Source organism: Schistocerca nitens, chromosome 6, assembly GCF_023898315.1.
Source record: "Schistocerca nitens isolate TAMUIC-IGC-003100 chromosome 6, iqSchNite1.1, whole genome shotgun sequence".
NCBI lineage: Eukaryota > Metazoa > Arthropoda > Insecta > Orthoptera > Acrididae > Schistocerca > Schistocerca nitens.
The window spans coordinates 710,268,229-710,284,685 of record NC_064619.1 but is presented as its reverse complement, the minus strand read 5'-3'; the positions used below and the strand labels follow the sequence as shown (position 1 = coordinate 710,284,685).

At 36.7% G+C, this 16,457-nt stretch overlaps 1 protein-coding gene and 1 non-coding gene across 2 annotated transcripts in view; one reads left to right on the top strand and one right to left on the bottom strand.

The window, feature by feature from the left end:
* The window catches only part of LOC126263583 (hillarin), a 594,299-nt gene extending 578,483 nt beyond the window's left edge, over nucleotides 1–15,816 (top strand). The window contains exons 9-11 of the mRNA XM_049960675.1: nucleotides 6,991–7,121; nucleotides 10,488–10,745; nucleotides 13,169–15,816. Coding sequence (XP_049816632.1) covers nucleotides 6,991–7,121; nucleotides 10,488–10,745; nucleotides 13,169–13,471 — 692 coding nt within the window. The 3' untranslated portion in view covers nucleotides 13,472–15,816. The remainder of the gene's footprint in view (nucleotides 1–6,990; nucleotides 7,122–10,487; nucleotides 10,746–13,168) is intronic.
* Trnas-cga (transfer RNA serine (anticodon CGA)) lies at nucleotides 12,610–12,684 on the bottom strand. The gene has a single exon. It is a non-coding gene; the product is annotated as a tRNA-Ser (tRNA).
* Nucleotides 15,817–16,457: the final 641 nt, after the last annotated feature.

Genomic DNA, 16,457 nt, shown 5'->3' with positions numbered 1-16,457 from the left:
ATTCTCAACTGTTTTCTTGCTGTAGATGCTGCTGTTTGGAAGACTGGAGTGATCTTGAGGAAATTTCTTCTGGATCTAAACCTTGGGGCTGCCGGAATGTGCCCATGTAGCAGGTGGTTTTTCTGACGAGAGTGATTCGTTCTCTTTGTGCTGACAGTTACTTGACGACAAGTATCTGGTGGTGCTATGCCAGTGATTTGGTAAAGATTTACAAATGTCATAGGTCTAAGACAACCAGTAACAAGACTATACATCTTGTTTAGTACCTTGTCCCTGACGTAAAATATTGATATAGCACTTGTGTAGCACCAGCCCAATGTCACACTTCATTGGAGGATAAAATTAGTGTAGTAGCCAACACAATATGTAAAGTATCTTCCTACACCAAGTAAAGGCAAGAGCAAAGCCCCATTTTGCAAAGCAAATTAAAATGGCACTAACATATATTTGGAAAATAAAATTCCAGAAATGTAGAAAGTCCTTCACCCTATGAAAAAATGTAATTAAGAATATTATTGCACATTCCTTTAAGTATGAATAGTGTGTAACTATAATACCATACTTTTAGGATGATGTCACTCATAAATGTAAAACTGACTATAACTAATTTTAATCATTGTGCAGTAATTAAATTTTTATTTAATTAAAAAGTCTGTAACGCTTTATATTTCAATTGTGACTTTGTGTGTTTTCTTCTTTGATGAGATAATGAGCCCATAAGAATACCTGAAAATTGGGCTACTTTTGGATAATTTTTCTCTTTTGTGTCATAGATAAAAGAGGTGTAGAATTTTTGAAAATGATGTTGATAGATACAAAGTAGGTTAATTCTCAGAGCCATGTTCATTAAATAGGTTGTGTTTTTCACCGAGTTGGTCTCTCCCCGCCCCTCTCATAATAGGCGTGAGACACTGGAGAGATCAGAAGTGTTACGAAGGATGGAGAAGTATGACTCTCTTGGAGTTTGTTGCTCTGCATAGAACATGTAGGCACTCAAGATAAGTAATGGTCAGAATATACACAATTTTTGTTATTCAGGCATTAGGCCCAACTACAAGGTGTTTCTGTACCCAATGCTTCATCTCCTTATGCTGCAGATATCATCACAGGCTATTAAGACAGACAGTACTGTCAAACTTAAACAAACTCAAGCTGAACTGTTTATATGTATCTATGCAATGTTTAGGTTGCATCATCATCAGTCCGCTATCTGAGATTGTGCTGATGTAAGTTATGGTGCTTGTAATGCAAAAGAGTTAGTGTTATTTGATTTAGCACTAAGGCCACCAACTTGTGTAATTTCAAGCCTTCTTCCTTTCTGTTAAGTTGTTTTTGTGCCTTTGAATTTCTAGAGCACTTCTGTACATTCTAGCATAATAATGACTGGACCTTGACAAATCTATAGTACTGAAGAATTTGGTGGTTCCCTGGCCCCAGACTGTGATTTTATACTGCCAGTTTGTGTCTTGCCCCAGTGACACTTGTCTTCTATTCTCTAGCCAGGTGTTAATGCTTCCTTTAGCTACATGTGCAAGGGATTTGTTATACTCCACCTGTGGCAAGCAGCTAGCATAGAACCTTTGTACTGTTCAAATATTCATGCAACTTTCTTGTCTGCTTGAATACTGTGTCAACACTGGTTTTTAGTACCCTGCTGACATGATCTGTGACTGTTTTCAAGAATGTGATGAAAACTCCTTTAGCTTGTTCTGTTTCAGTAGAGCCTCCAGATCCTTCAGGATGTAGTGCCTTATTTATCTCTTTGTTAGAGTAGCCATTTCCTTTTAAGGCAGTTTGTGTCTAGGCAACACAAATAAATTGGCTGTAGCCAACAAATTTGCTTTCTGATACTATAGTTTTATCAGGGTCCAATCATTACTATGATACAATGTACACAGAGGCCAGAGGCCATAGAAACTACAAAGTATGAAAACAACTTTAGCAGAAAGGAAGGAGAACTGAAATTAAGCAAGTTAGGGGTGACATTGATAAATAAAGTAAACAGTGCTGACCCTTCCACATTACAAGCTCCATAACATACTTCAGTGCAACTACATGATCTTAGGAAGTGACCTGATGACATCACTGCCTGGCTATTGCATGGATATGAATACACAGTTTAAGTTCGAAACTACTATCTGAGACTTTAAAGCCTCCTATTACATCTCCAGCATTAGGAGACAAAACATTAGCCACAGAAACTTGCTTCCAGGCCATGGCCTAATGCTTATATATGAAAAATACAAGTACTAGAAATGAAAGCCTGTTTTGCAGCCTTGACTGCCCTGGCATTGCATTTTTTATGTGTACATCTGAATGTTAAGCAGAACTATTATGTTCCACTTCTGATTGTTGATCACAAAGGAACTTCAGTAACCACAAATTTCCAGTGATTTTTCCCACTACTAGGAAACACAAATCTGCAAATGGATTTACATAATAAACATACTGAAGTGTAAGGGGTGTGACTCCACAAAAAATATCAGTGTTTGATTTAACATGGCACACATAGGTGAGAGGTACCCATCTGTTGCTTTTGACTGATTACTTCATTTACATTTTTTCCATGTATGGGCTCAAAAAAGAATATGCTTGTTGGATTTCATTTAAATCTATGTGTCCACTTAAATTACTTTCAGTTTGTTGTGTTACCCCTATCATTTAATTGAGCATCAGTAATAATCCCTGTCAATAGCATTAATGAATTTCATCAGTGCGCAGGAAGACACATGTCCAATGCTAGTATATGAGAAATGAAAATCTCTCATATTAAGCAAAAATAGAAGAAATTAATTTAATAAATAGCTCCTGAACTCTTTGGGGAAGGACTGATCACAACTGCATATTATTCTCCTCTCTGCCAGGCAAAATACTGCTACTATTTTTTTCTTTTTTTCTGATGCAGTACTTCTACCTGATAACCTAGTGGCAGTTGTCAGTGTCCATCGTTTTTTTAACAGCAGCTGGCACATGTGCCTTCACTTGCCTTTTCATCTTTCAGCATTATTACTGCACCATTCAGCTGGCAGAAATTTCACATCTTGTAACATTCTACACACACACACACACACACACACACACACACACACACACACACTATTTGAGACAGAAAAGGATTGGCTTGTTACCAGACACAATAAACTGCAGCAGGGCTGAAAACAATGAGACCAAAGACGTTGCACAGTAATTGTTAGGATTTAAAAACAGTTTTTTTAATCAACAGGAAAAAAACAAACAGGACACAGGAAAAAGAAAATCAGGTAAGTGCAGACAGAGAATAGTTTTAAATTAATGCCAAACTAAGTAAAGGGAGGAGATTAATGAGAGGATAGGAATATAAAAATAAATGAAACACAGTAGTTCAGCTCATGAGCTCACATTGTTCTTCAGAGCCCAAAGACACACAAGCAGCTATATAGTCATGGCACCACAGATTTATTGTGTGTTTTTGTTTGTTGATGCAAAAGTTTAAAAGTCAAACTACTATGTCTATTCTCATTTATATGCCAACCCGTCACTCAATACCACCACTACACAGAAAGAGATTATCTTTACTCATTCTACTGTTTGTACTCCCAACTACCATTTTTCTGTATATTAAGCAACCCCAATCCTCTACTGTGAGCTCATTATAAGCAGGAGATAACATGGTGCTCCTCTGAAGTGTTAAAAGGAGCAGCTCCAAAAGATTTCAAGGGGCACAAATATAACCTGAAATACTTGTGAGGGTCTGGAAGAAGACCACAAGCTCTGGCAAGTAACCAACTCATCTAGCATTGACCTATTTGGAGAAGATCATAGAAGATAAGAAATGGATGTGCAAAGAAGGTGGAAGAGGCAGCAAATCCATCTGCACCGATGAGCTACAATTAGATATGCAACATACGTGGAATCATGTTTTATACACCATTACAAACAGCATTTATATAATATTGCTTAGAAAAAATGAGAGAAAAACAGAAATTGATATAACATTGGGTTGAACATTTGAATTAAATTTTTCATTGTACCAACTGTAAAATAAAGGTAGTCTGTGCATCATACTTGGTTGCTAAAATAAATCACAGAATGCTGGCAGATACTAAATATACGATAGAGTAAGGAGGGAAAGAAGAATGGTTTGAATTTAATACCCCCTGTGAAACAGTCATTTTGAATTGAGCATTTGCTTGGTTTGGTAAGGATTGGGAAGGAAATCAGCAAGGGTGTATCGAAGGAACCATTCTGACATTTGTGTGAAGTGATTTAGTGTAACAAAACACCTAAATTTGGATGGTTGAACAAGGATCTGAAGCTTGTTCTCATAAACAGAAGTTTAGTGTGTTAAACACTACGTTATCTCACTTGTAATCAGAGCAGGAATGGGTCAGTGCACAAATGAAAGTGAGAGGAATGAAGAAAAGATGTGGAGAAAAGCAAGAAGACAAAATATGATGAGAGAGAAAAGAGCTATGTAAGACATCTGATAAGGAGGAGAGAGAGTAAATGGCTTAATCATCATTATTCCTCTCCATTGATTATTTGGAGATGTTCATTCAGTAATGCTGATCAGAATTTACAAGACAGCTGACAGATTATGCCTGTGCTCTCACGTCACTCCACTCCAGATTATAGAAATTTACTGATGGTGTACCTGGAAAATGTGGAACTAGAACAATGTTATGCAGGTTCTACAACAAGGTGACCTATATAGATGAAACTCATATTATAAAGAAGCCTGTCTGTGGACAATTCCAGTCAATCACACAAGGAGACCTTATAGACTGGGTGGGTCTCTATGATTCTCTTCATACTTACAAGATTTGAAGGTTGGTATCTGAACATCAGTTTTTTAAAGCACTGCAATATAAAAGAACTAAAAAATGATTTGTGAGCACTATTACATATAAAACAGTTTTGGTTTATTGACATATTGTTGCTGGCATGTGAATGTGTAGCATAATAGGACTGTAAGTGTTAAGTTGCTGGTTTGAATCTCACTTTTAGTTTTTTTAATTCCGTGTTTCGTAACAAGTGAAAATGTTACTTAACAAATATGAAACCATAATTATATAACTAAAAGTGACATATTTTTAATTACCATTTGTATGAAAATGCAAGTATTCTCAAAATAATTAAAATTTTATGTAAAAACATGAAACTTCAAATCCAAATAAAATAATTTTTTATTTCTACTATACTATTGAAGACAAGAAGGCATTTCTCATGCCTGAATGAAATTTTGATTTGTTTTCATTCTGGTAATTAAAAATAAAAACAAGCTATTTTTATTAAAAATTATGTTTCCATATTTATTAAATAACATTTCCTTATGGAATTTAAATAAAAGCAAGTAGACAAATATTAGATTAGAACTAGTGACTTTACAATTACAATCTCTATTGTTGTATGCATTCAATTACTCTTACATTTGCTAATGTTTTATACTGGAAATCTTCAAAGATGATTTTTTTTTAAGAACTGTGTTACACTGCTTTAGGAAAATGGTGTCTGGGCATTGACCTTCAAGCCCTGTAAGTGTGAAGAAATCAAAAATGGCCAGTCCTTATGGACTCATTACGAGTAACAAATCAATGAAGCATAAACACAGTATCCCTATCATTGAGTAGTAATGACATGGACTGGAATCAATCGTCTTTTACATGCATACCATAATTCCCATAAGACATGCCCTGAAATGAGATCAACATTGCCCGAAATATTTCCAAACCTACTAGCATTGACCTCTGCCACTAATTAGATTTAGGTACTCCTCTCTCCATGCACAATACATTTGTAAAGAGGTTTCTTTACACCATGGCTATCATCCATGTTGGTTAGAAAACCTACTGAATGCATCTCCCTGATACTTTACAGACCAGCACTACCACTGAGAAAACTTGCATAACTGAAACAGGCTACTTGTTACAGCATGTACAATATATGACTTACAAGCTACAGTCATCATTTTATGATTATAACTCATTAAAATTATAGTTAATCTAAAAACACAGATGATGTGACTTACCGAACGAAAGTGCTGGTAGGTCGATAGACACACAAACAAACACAAACATACACAAACATACACACGAAATTCAAGCTTTCGCAACAAACTGCTGCCTCATCAGGAAAGATCTTTCCTGATGAGGCAACAGTTTGTTGCGAAAGCTTGAATTTCGTGTGTATGTTTGTGTTTGTTTGTGTGTCTATCGACCTGCCAGCACTTTCGTTCGGTAAGTCACATCATCTGTGTTTTTAGATTATTTTTCCCATGTGGAATGTTTCCCTCTATTATATTCATAAAATTATAGTTATTATTGTTTACATTGGTAGTACTTTAAGTTTCCATTTTGTTAACTCACACTGGAATATATAATCAAGAATATTGTCACTTGGTTCCACTACTCAAGCTATTTAGATATCTTCTACCAATATCCATAAAATCACTTTTTTCCAACCCTTATTATAGGAATTGGTTCTTCAGTACTTTCAAAATTTTTTAATCCTTTTGCCTCCTGTTCTCACTTTCACCTATCTTCCTCAGTCATATTTTGTCAGTCTTTTCAACATTTTATCTCTCTCTCATTTCCATTTTTTTTATGTTCCAAGTCGTAGTTTCCACCTGCACTTACTTTCTAGTCTACAGTTATATTGTCGCCTTGTAATTTGCTTCCAGACTACAAGTAGTATTTGGTAATTAGCATATCATTCTTTATATCCACCGCTAAATGTATTCTCTTACCGGTTGATTTCATCTTACAGCCTATCTTCCTTACCAACAGAAGGATAAATTTTACTCTCCAAAGATTCTCAATGTGTTCTTATTATTCATGAATCTGTTAGCTTTGATACTGTGAAGTATGTACTTCTTCCTGCTTGATGTGTACATCAAGTTATCATAAATTGTGTTTAATTAAGTACTTACTTCATTTTCCTAGATTTATATTTATGTGTTGCCTAAATTAACATCAAAGATACAGCTCTAATTAGTAAGTAAATATTTTTCAGGTGCAGCCACAGTACGAATAGCAATGCCAGCTAACATGCAGTCAAGTTTGATTTTCCACTATAACTTGAAATTTTACGATAGTGACGGCGATAGTTTTGATGGAGTCAGCTTGAAGCGGTTTGTGATGCAGGTAATCTTTGACCTTACCATCATATATTTTTTGTCAGCTGTATACTAACTTGTGGAGCTCTGATTTGGAATTGTACATGGGAAACTGTATGTTGAAGAACAAAGTGAAGGGGATTTACACTACAATTCCTTCTTGACAAAGGAAATCAAACAATATTCATATTGTTTATTCACATCCATAATATCATTAGAAGTTTGTAAGAAGTACTTTGAAGTAGCACTTCCTTTGGTATTCTATAAGAATCTGCTCATAATAATTATTGCATGTGAAAAATCTGTGGCAGACTTATCCATCAAGGGACAAGCGTTAACATGCTTAAGGTCAACCAAATATCAGGCATTTCACAACTGCTGAATAGCTCATCACTTTGGGAGAGCACAAGAATGAAAGACTGATGGCTTTAGGGCAAAAATAAAAGTCTAACAAAATGATTACATGAAGTTCATGTGTTTATTTATGTGAGGTTCAAATGTGGCAAACAGCCATCGAGCACTGTGAGCAGATTAATTTATCTATTTCTTAGTATTATAAGTTCTCATAGTCTAATCCCTAAAGAAAAGTATTGAACTTGTAATCTAATAGGACAATTCCTTTGCTTATGCTAATTCATCCTATGACTAAAACAGTGGCTTATAATTATGTTAAAAATGCAAACGAGACAACTTTTAATTAGCAAATGAATCAAAAGCAGCCAACCAGCTGCAACAAAATGTGGTTTTACTCCACCTTTGGCCATAGTTTTGACAGATGTAAACTTTTCTTCTTTATAAATACAGGAGTTTACATTCATCGAAACCGTGCTCAAAAATCAAATAATACCCCCTTTGTTGCTACTGGTTGGCTGCTATGGATTCACTTACTGATTTCTGACAGTTGCTGAAGTCAGCCATGTTCAAAATATTGAATTTTGAGTTACTTATTTTTGTTGTACAACTCTTTTATTACGAATTAAACTGCAAGTTATGTTTCACTGTTAATGCTTTCTATGATTTGACTTTCATCTTAGCAATTTTCCACTCCTTTCCTTTGCCACAGTCTTCCAAAGTGGGAGACAGTGGCAGATGTTAAGGTACTGTGTAGGATAAAAAGTAAATTATCTGTTGTCTGGTATTTCTTACATAAATTATCTAATTATCTTACAGCTCAGTCGGCAGTTGCCTGTTAGTGCAGTATGCTAGAGTACTACACTGGGGCGACAGAGGTCAAGGTATAGCGATATGCACACATATAGATGGTAGTAGTATCGTGTACACAAGGTATGAAAGAGCAGTGCATTGGTGGAGCTGTCATCTGTACTCAGATGATTTATGTGAAAAGGTTTCTGACTTGATTTTGATCACACCTTGGGAATTAACAGATTTGGAACGTGGAATGGTAATTGGAGTTAAAGACATGGGACATTTGATTTCAGAAATTGTTCAGGAATTCAATATTCCATGATCCACATTGTCAGAGTGTGCTTGGAATACCAAATATCAGGCTTTACCTCTTACCACAGACAATACAGTGACCAATGGCCTTCACTTGATGACCAAGAGCAACAGCATTTGTGTAAGACTTGTCAGTGCTAACAGACAAACAATACTGCACGAAATAACCGGAGAAATCAACAAACAAATCTGTTAGAGCAATGTGACATTAATGGGCTATGGCGACAGACTTCTGATGTGAGTGCCTTTGCTAAAAGCACATCACCTGCAGCACCTCCCCTGGGCTTGGACCCTAGACAACTGAAAAACTGTGGCCTGGTCAGATGAGTCCTGATTTCAGTTGGTAAGAGCTGGTGGTAGGGTTTGCGTGTGGTGCAGGCTCTAGGAAGCCGTAGGCCCAAGTTGTCAACAATGCACTGTGCAAGCTTGTGGTGGCTCCATAATGGTGTGGACTGCATTTACAATGAATGGACTGGGTCCTCCGATCCAGCTGAATAAGCTGAGGCCATTCGTATACGTCACATTCCCAGACAACAGTGGAATTTTTATGGTTGATAAAACATTATGTCACGAGGCCACAATTATTCCCAATTGGTTTGAAGAACATTCTGGACAATTCGAGTGAATGATTTGGCAACCTATATTGCCTAACATTAATCCCATTGAACATTTATGGGACATAATGGAGAGGTCAGTTCATGTACAGTCCTGCACCGGCAACTATTTCACAGCTATGGGTGGCTATGGAGGCAGGAGACTCCCAAGGGCTTGTCGAGTCCATGCCACATCGAATTGCTGCACAGCACTGAACAAAAGGAGGTTCAGCCCGATATTAGGCGGTATCCTATGACTTTTGTCACCTCGTGGTATTAATAAAATGAGCACTTAGTTCCATTAAAATTTAGTGCCTTTTCACAATTACATAAATGCATATACATATACCTGAATCACACATTGGTGAGTAAACAGCTCTATATTGTTATAACTGTGAAGACAACAAAACTTGCCACTCAGTTTTTGAGATGGCTCTCTTTTATCTAAAACATACTTTGCTCAATATTTCTCTAGCTAACGGTTTCTGTCCTGTAAGTAAAAATTTGGAAGGTCTACAAGTAAGTGTTTGAATGCTACATGGAAAGACAGGCAGGGCAAGGAGGGGGAAAGTGTTGTCAAAGTATTAACTATCACCACAAAAAATAAAGTTAACACAACAAATTTTTTGTTTCTTTGCAGGTATGTGTCTGAAGTTTCTGTACACACTGAAATCTCCACACCACAGTATTGCACATGCCATTATGCATCAAAACAAAAAGCACATCCCATTGAAGGAGTTGAGTATCATGAGGTAATCTGTTTATGGGAGCTGCAGCAGAAATGAGGTAGCTCTATGAGGCCAATCCACATGGTTTGTTTTTGGCCTGACACAGCTGCAGTCTTTCTACTCCTGCTGCAAATGAATTATTGTGTGATACCGCACTTTATCAATGGGCTGTGCATATTGTTTTGGGTCCTCTAGTGCCATGCTATGGTACTGTGGCATGAAGATTTTAATGTTTGCCAAGACTGCAGGCATGTACCCACAAATAAACTTAATTATGTAACTTTATATTTTTGTGGTGACAATTAAAGCCTTACAAAAACTACTTGTATGAGTACATTTGTTAGTTATTTAAATACAACCCCCCTTATGTATCTTAATAATTTAAAGAATGTTACTGACTCACTGATAAGCTGCTTTTGGGATAAAAATTGCTTATTTGAACAGCGGATTATGGTGGTGATCATGACATTCCCGAAGTATCATAAGCTGTGGGGAACTACTCACATGAAATTTAATGGCATGTTAATGACACATGAATTAATTTAAACCTTTGCTTTATAAAAATGAAGTACATGAACAGAAACACAATTTTGAATCCTTCTTGCGGTTTTCCAGTCTGTTGTAGGAAACATTGTCGCATTTCGAGTACATGCTCCTTGTAGTGGAGCATTCCTGTTGGATATATTTGCTAATGCAGTCACGCCAAAGGAATACCTGACGGGTGAACCCATGAAATTCAAGAGTGTATGCAAGTTCAAGATTGCATGTGAAGAACTGCAGACAGTAATGGTCCCTCTGCCAGACTGTGCCAGTGGTGAATGGGGCCCTACAAAGGCAACACGGCTGTTTGGACTTGTGCCAATAACCCACCAGGTAGGTTCAGATAGAATAATTATGAAAGGTGACAAATGTCTGTAGAAAAGCAGAGCAAAGCTCAAGGCAAGTGATATTCAACACCCTTACATTATAACAAGCTCAGGGTTATTACAAGATTTCCAACATATTGAAAATTACTCTTTTATCAATGATAGTTTTGTCTTAATTGGAAATCTTGAGGATTGTAAAGGGTGAAAGGGGGAAAGGGTGGGGTGTTCAGAGTAGAGATATAGAATTGAGAGAATATAAGCAACAGAAAGGTCTCAAAGAAATACAACCATTTTCACATACTAAAAAAACATTTAAAAATGATGCCCCCTCCGTAGAAAAAGTCTGAAGATAGAGCTTGATTAGAGAGTTATTTTGGGTGTGAACAGAAAATTCATGAGAATCAGAAATGTAGATTCTGGGAGAGGCTGTCAGGATGCAGTAGTACATTTACAGAGCAGAGGTAAGTGAAAAACAATTATGAATAACGATAGAAGAAATCACTGTCCCCCTCCTCTTCCTCAAAACAGGTGGGGAACTCTTCCCCTGGAGCCTTAGTACCCTGAAACTCCTTTGTAACTTTCCCTGAGGATGGAACTAATGTTTCCAAAAGCTAGGACACTTTTTTTGCACTTAGGTATGGTATCTGTTGGAAATATTGAAATTTTACCTCCTGAAAGTAGCGGCCAGCCATTCTGTCTCCTCGTAATTTTATAGTTTATGGGTAAATTTTCCTTTTGATACAATTACCATGCAATGTGTACTATCAGTTATATTTATTACAATGTTTCTGCAGCTGTATTCTGTTGGTAATTAAGCTGTATATCCTGTAACCTACCTAACTCTAGTTATTGCATAGACAATTGTGTTACCCTGATATACATTTGGCCTGTCATGTGTATGCACAAATAATTCTTTGTATGAACAGAAATAGGAAGGAGGATCTGATATACTGTGTAACACTAAATGATGAGTAATTATTTTTCTTAATAGCCTGTAGCATTCCTGTACAAGATCCTATTCGCAGTATGTGCTGGAAAATGTCACTGACCAAAAATAGTAAAGCTCCACTATTTACTTTCCATAATCTGTCCTTGCCCTCTTATGATTAACTGAGTTATGAAATCATAACTGATGTTTACTGAATAGTGTGACTGATTTCCCCAATCATCGAGCACATAAAAGCAGATATAAATAACTGAGTAAATCCACACAGCAATGCACTATTGTACCTTTCACAGATAATTAAAACTGGAGCTAATATTTTTTGCCATAATTTATCGACAGATGTGGAACTTTCTGCCCTATTTGCTGAGAAAAAAACCAATGATAAGAAATAATACATGGTAACCATTGAGGCTGTGGACCCCAAAAGAACACAGTTCCAATGATAACTGAATCTTGTTAGTATTCTTACCAGTAATCTAAAACATTCACTCAGATACAGTTTATGCTTTTACAGCTCACCATTCTAAGAAAGAACATCTCATATATCCTCATATTCGTTGCTGTTAAGTAACCACTCTCCAAGCTGGAGGGGGAAAATTTGTTACGAATATTTCATGAAGTCTATTACTAAGTTTTCCTCTAAAGACGCTTCTGTGTCTTGTTTTTCAAACTTTATCTTTTCTTTCCATGTCAGAAAAAAACAAGACAACTGGGGATTGATCCTCAATATTTAACTTTACAATCTCGCAATTTCCCTCTAATTCAGAAACCCACATGACAAGAAAATGTAAATAATGAGTGAGAATAAGTCACCATTAGCTTACAAAGCATTGTGCTATGTGTGGTCAGACATGTGAAAAGTAGACATATTTTAGTAGGAGAGCTTAAACATTCTTTAAGCAAACTTCCTGGCAGATTAAAACTGTGCGCCCGACCGAGACTCGAACTCGGGACCTTTGCCTTTCGCGGGCAAGTGCTCTACCAACTGAGCTACCGAAGCACGACTCACGCCCGGTCTCACAGCTTTACTTCTGCCAGTATCTCGTCTCCTACCTTCCAAACTTACAGAAGCTCTCCTGCGAACCTTGCAGAACTAGCACTCCTGAAAGAAAGGATATTGCGGAGACATGGCTTAGCCACAGCCTGGGGGATGTTTCCAGAATGAGATTTTCACTCTGCAGCGGAGTGTGCGCTGATATGAAACTTCCTAAGGTTGGAAGGTAGGAGACGAGATACTGGCAGAAGTAAAGCTGTGAGACCGGGCGTGAGTCGTGCTTCGGTAGCTCAGTTGGTAGAGCACTTGCCCGCGAAAGGCAAAGGTCCCGAGTTCGAGTCTCGGTCGGGCACACAGTTTTAATCTGCCAGGAAGTTTCATATCAGCGCACATTTTTAAATTTTGAGAGAGGGACAAAACCTGCATATAGATCATGTATAAAATAGTTGTCTGTTGTATATTTCTGTAATTTCTGTTTTATTTTGAACAGGATGCTCTGGTGTTCGCTGGCAGGGAGCTAGAGCTTCAGTTCAGGATGTCACGACCACTTACAGACTTCATGGCAACTCTGCATAAAAATGGTGTGGAAGAGAAAAGACTTGCAAAATTTGTTTCTCATTTAGTCTCAGATGATGATATAGTAACATTTCATATAAGTTTCCCTGAGGAAGGTCAGTATGGTCTCGATATTTACACACGTGAATTAGGGGGCAGTCAGATGGATGGGACTGGTGAGAAGCATCTTCTGACACACTGTTGTAAATATCTGATAAATTCATCAAAAAGAAATTGAAGCAGGTTGCCAAAACTCATCACACAAGTGTTATCAAAACAGTCAAGATCTTGTCAGAAAAATGTTATCATGGAAATGAAATACACAGCCATGAACCAGATTGTCTAACCAAAAGCAAGAAAAACTGTTGTAAATGTTACTAATACCATTTAAAAGATTTTATTGTTAAGATTAAAGCATTACTTCTACAAGTATTCAGATATAAGAGCAGCAGATAACGATTCAGATGCTCTTTGTAACAGATGACTACACCCCATAGTCAAGTAGCCATTAAGCTAACACAATTAAAACATCAAATCTACAAGGAGTGCAAGCTCACATGACTGAGTTTGACTATTTTCTCCCATTACATTTCTTGTTGTGTTGATGGCTGTAATGTTGCTTTTTATATCACTATTAACTTTCACTGTGACACTGTCTGCACTAATGCATTGACTGTTTTTATTAAAAACCTTACAGAAAGCTGAATCCTCCAATATTAAATCACCGTGCATGAATCAGTGTTAAAGATGTGTGGTATTAGAAACAATAATTAACACACAATATTTTTGTACTAGCTTATGAGCTTTAAAAATTCATACCATCATCTATATTTTTAAAATGAGTTTACCTTACCACCAGTATATATAAACCTTTCACAATGACTCCACATGCACAATCTTGCCACATATATTCACCCAATGAAACAGATATTTATTGTTGTAATTATAACAATGTGTTGAGCAAAGAGAATACATAATAATGTTATTTCATATTTGTGGGGCTGAGTTTTCACATTCAATTCAACATGCAACCACATATTTTTCTGTATAATAAAACCTCTTGGTAGTACTAAATGACACTTTCATGATAGCACTTTTTCTTTTAAAGTGAATCCCTTCAATAAAGACAGTAATGTCAAATGATGATGCGAGTCTCAGATATAAAGAGGGGAAAAAGCAATTTCAATGAGGAGATGAAAGTAGCGTCTTCTCTAGAAATGTGACTGGTTGCATGGTGTACAAATATATGAAAGAAATGAAAAGTCGAGGTGTGTATGTGCATATCTATGGAGGGGGGTGGGGTGGGAGGTTTGTGGGCCAACAATTTTCTTCCTGCATACTCTTTTCCTGCACAGAGCAGTTTTGTGAAATGAAAATTGACAGCTGCAGGAACTGTTATCAGTAGTTCCACATATTGTACATGAAACTATTTATTTTGTGTTATTGTCTGTTGTTATGTGACATACTACTGCCATCACTTCACTTTCTTTAGCACTCATGACCAGTCTCCCCCCTTCCCCCCTCCTTTCGATATTTATATTGCATGAATGACAACTTTATTTTTTACATCATTTTGCAAACAACTTATCCACTTATCTCAACTAATGGCATTACAGTGATGTTGGACAGAATGAAATCTGGAAGCTAAAAATGTGTGTGTGTGTGTGTGTGTGTGTGAGAGAGAGAGAGAGAGAGAGAGAGAGAGAGAGAGAGAGAACATCACATTTCCAAGTGTGATAATTGGGAGAGGGAACGGGCAGGGTTGAGGTTGAGGAGGAGATTGGATGCATGTGTGTGTGCGCACTTCAGTTTTACAGTAATGTAACATATGTAATCCATTAGATATACTTGAAAAACTAAGTTTATATTTATAAATATATGGACAGCCATCCTACAAAACAGGCACTGTATATACATAACTGCAACACTTTACATACCACTTTCATTTCACTAAACAAATACAGGCGATCAGATCTGCGATCTCATGTTCGAGTTCTATTTTTGAGACACTGTATTTACACAAGTCATCAACAAATCATGTTCAAAATGGTTCAAATGGTTCTGAGCACTATGGGACTCAACTGCTGAGGTCATTAGTCCCCTAGAACTTAGAACTAGTTAAACCTAACTAACCTAATGACATCACAAACATCCATGCCCGAGGCAGGATTCGAACCTGCGACCGTAGCGGTCTCGCGGTTCCAGGCTGCAGCGCCTTTAACCGCACGGCCACTTCGGCCGGCAAATCATGTCAATTAATATATCATCACTGCTGGTATCTATGCAGGAAACTAATATTTGATGCAAATATCAGATGTCTTGTATGTGGGAAACAAAATGTTTCATAGTATCTATGTATACTGTTCCATTCTTGTCATTATACAGATCATGCTAATATTTTAAACTATCATGATGGAGCTGCAGAAGCACCATTATGAAATTCATTATATTGTATTATATCAAGTCAAGTAAATCCAAGCTCTTAATTTTAAGACAAAAATTATTTGTATGAAATATGTTTGTTGTAAATCTGTGTGTGTTCTGGCTATTTAATTGTTTATATGTAACATGTTGCTTCAATAAAAGCTGACTATTAAAAATATTCCATTCTCCATTTTAAACATTTCTTATACAAACATGACAGCACACCACACCACTCCACTAACATCCTTACATTTAGAACAAGAATACAGTGGTAAGTATTGCTCGGCAAAATTACCATTATTCTGTGTGGGGAAAATGCATTTCTTAATGTTTACTACATTAAACTTTGGTGTCCAAAGCCAGAGGTATTGCTCAACTTGAGCAGTTACCATATTTACCTGATTGTAAAACAAAATTTTTTCCCAAATTTGTCATTCGAAAATACAGTGTTGTCTTATATATGCACAGAATTTTTTATGGTATCATCACGAGGAAAGGAAAATTGTGTCATAACTACACCTCCAAGTAAGCCTAATGTTAATACTCTAAGAGAGACTAACCCAATCAACCACCCCAAATCTCCAGCCAGTGCTAATAAATTTGCTGTTTACCATCAGAACATTCAAGGCTTATTAAGTAAACTAGATGAGCTATCCATTAACATTTTAGATAACGACTTTATTAATAATGCTGATGTAATCTGTTTTAGTGAACACTTTATGAAACTTGGTTGTGACACACTGCAACTGAATAACTATAACCTAGCAGCTCTTTACTTTAGACATTCTTTAGATAAGGGC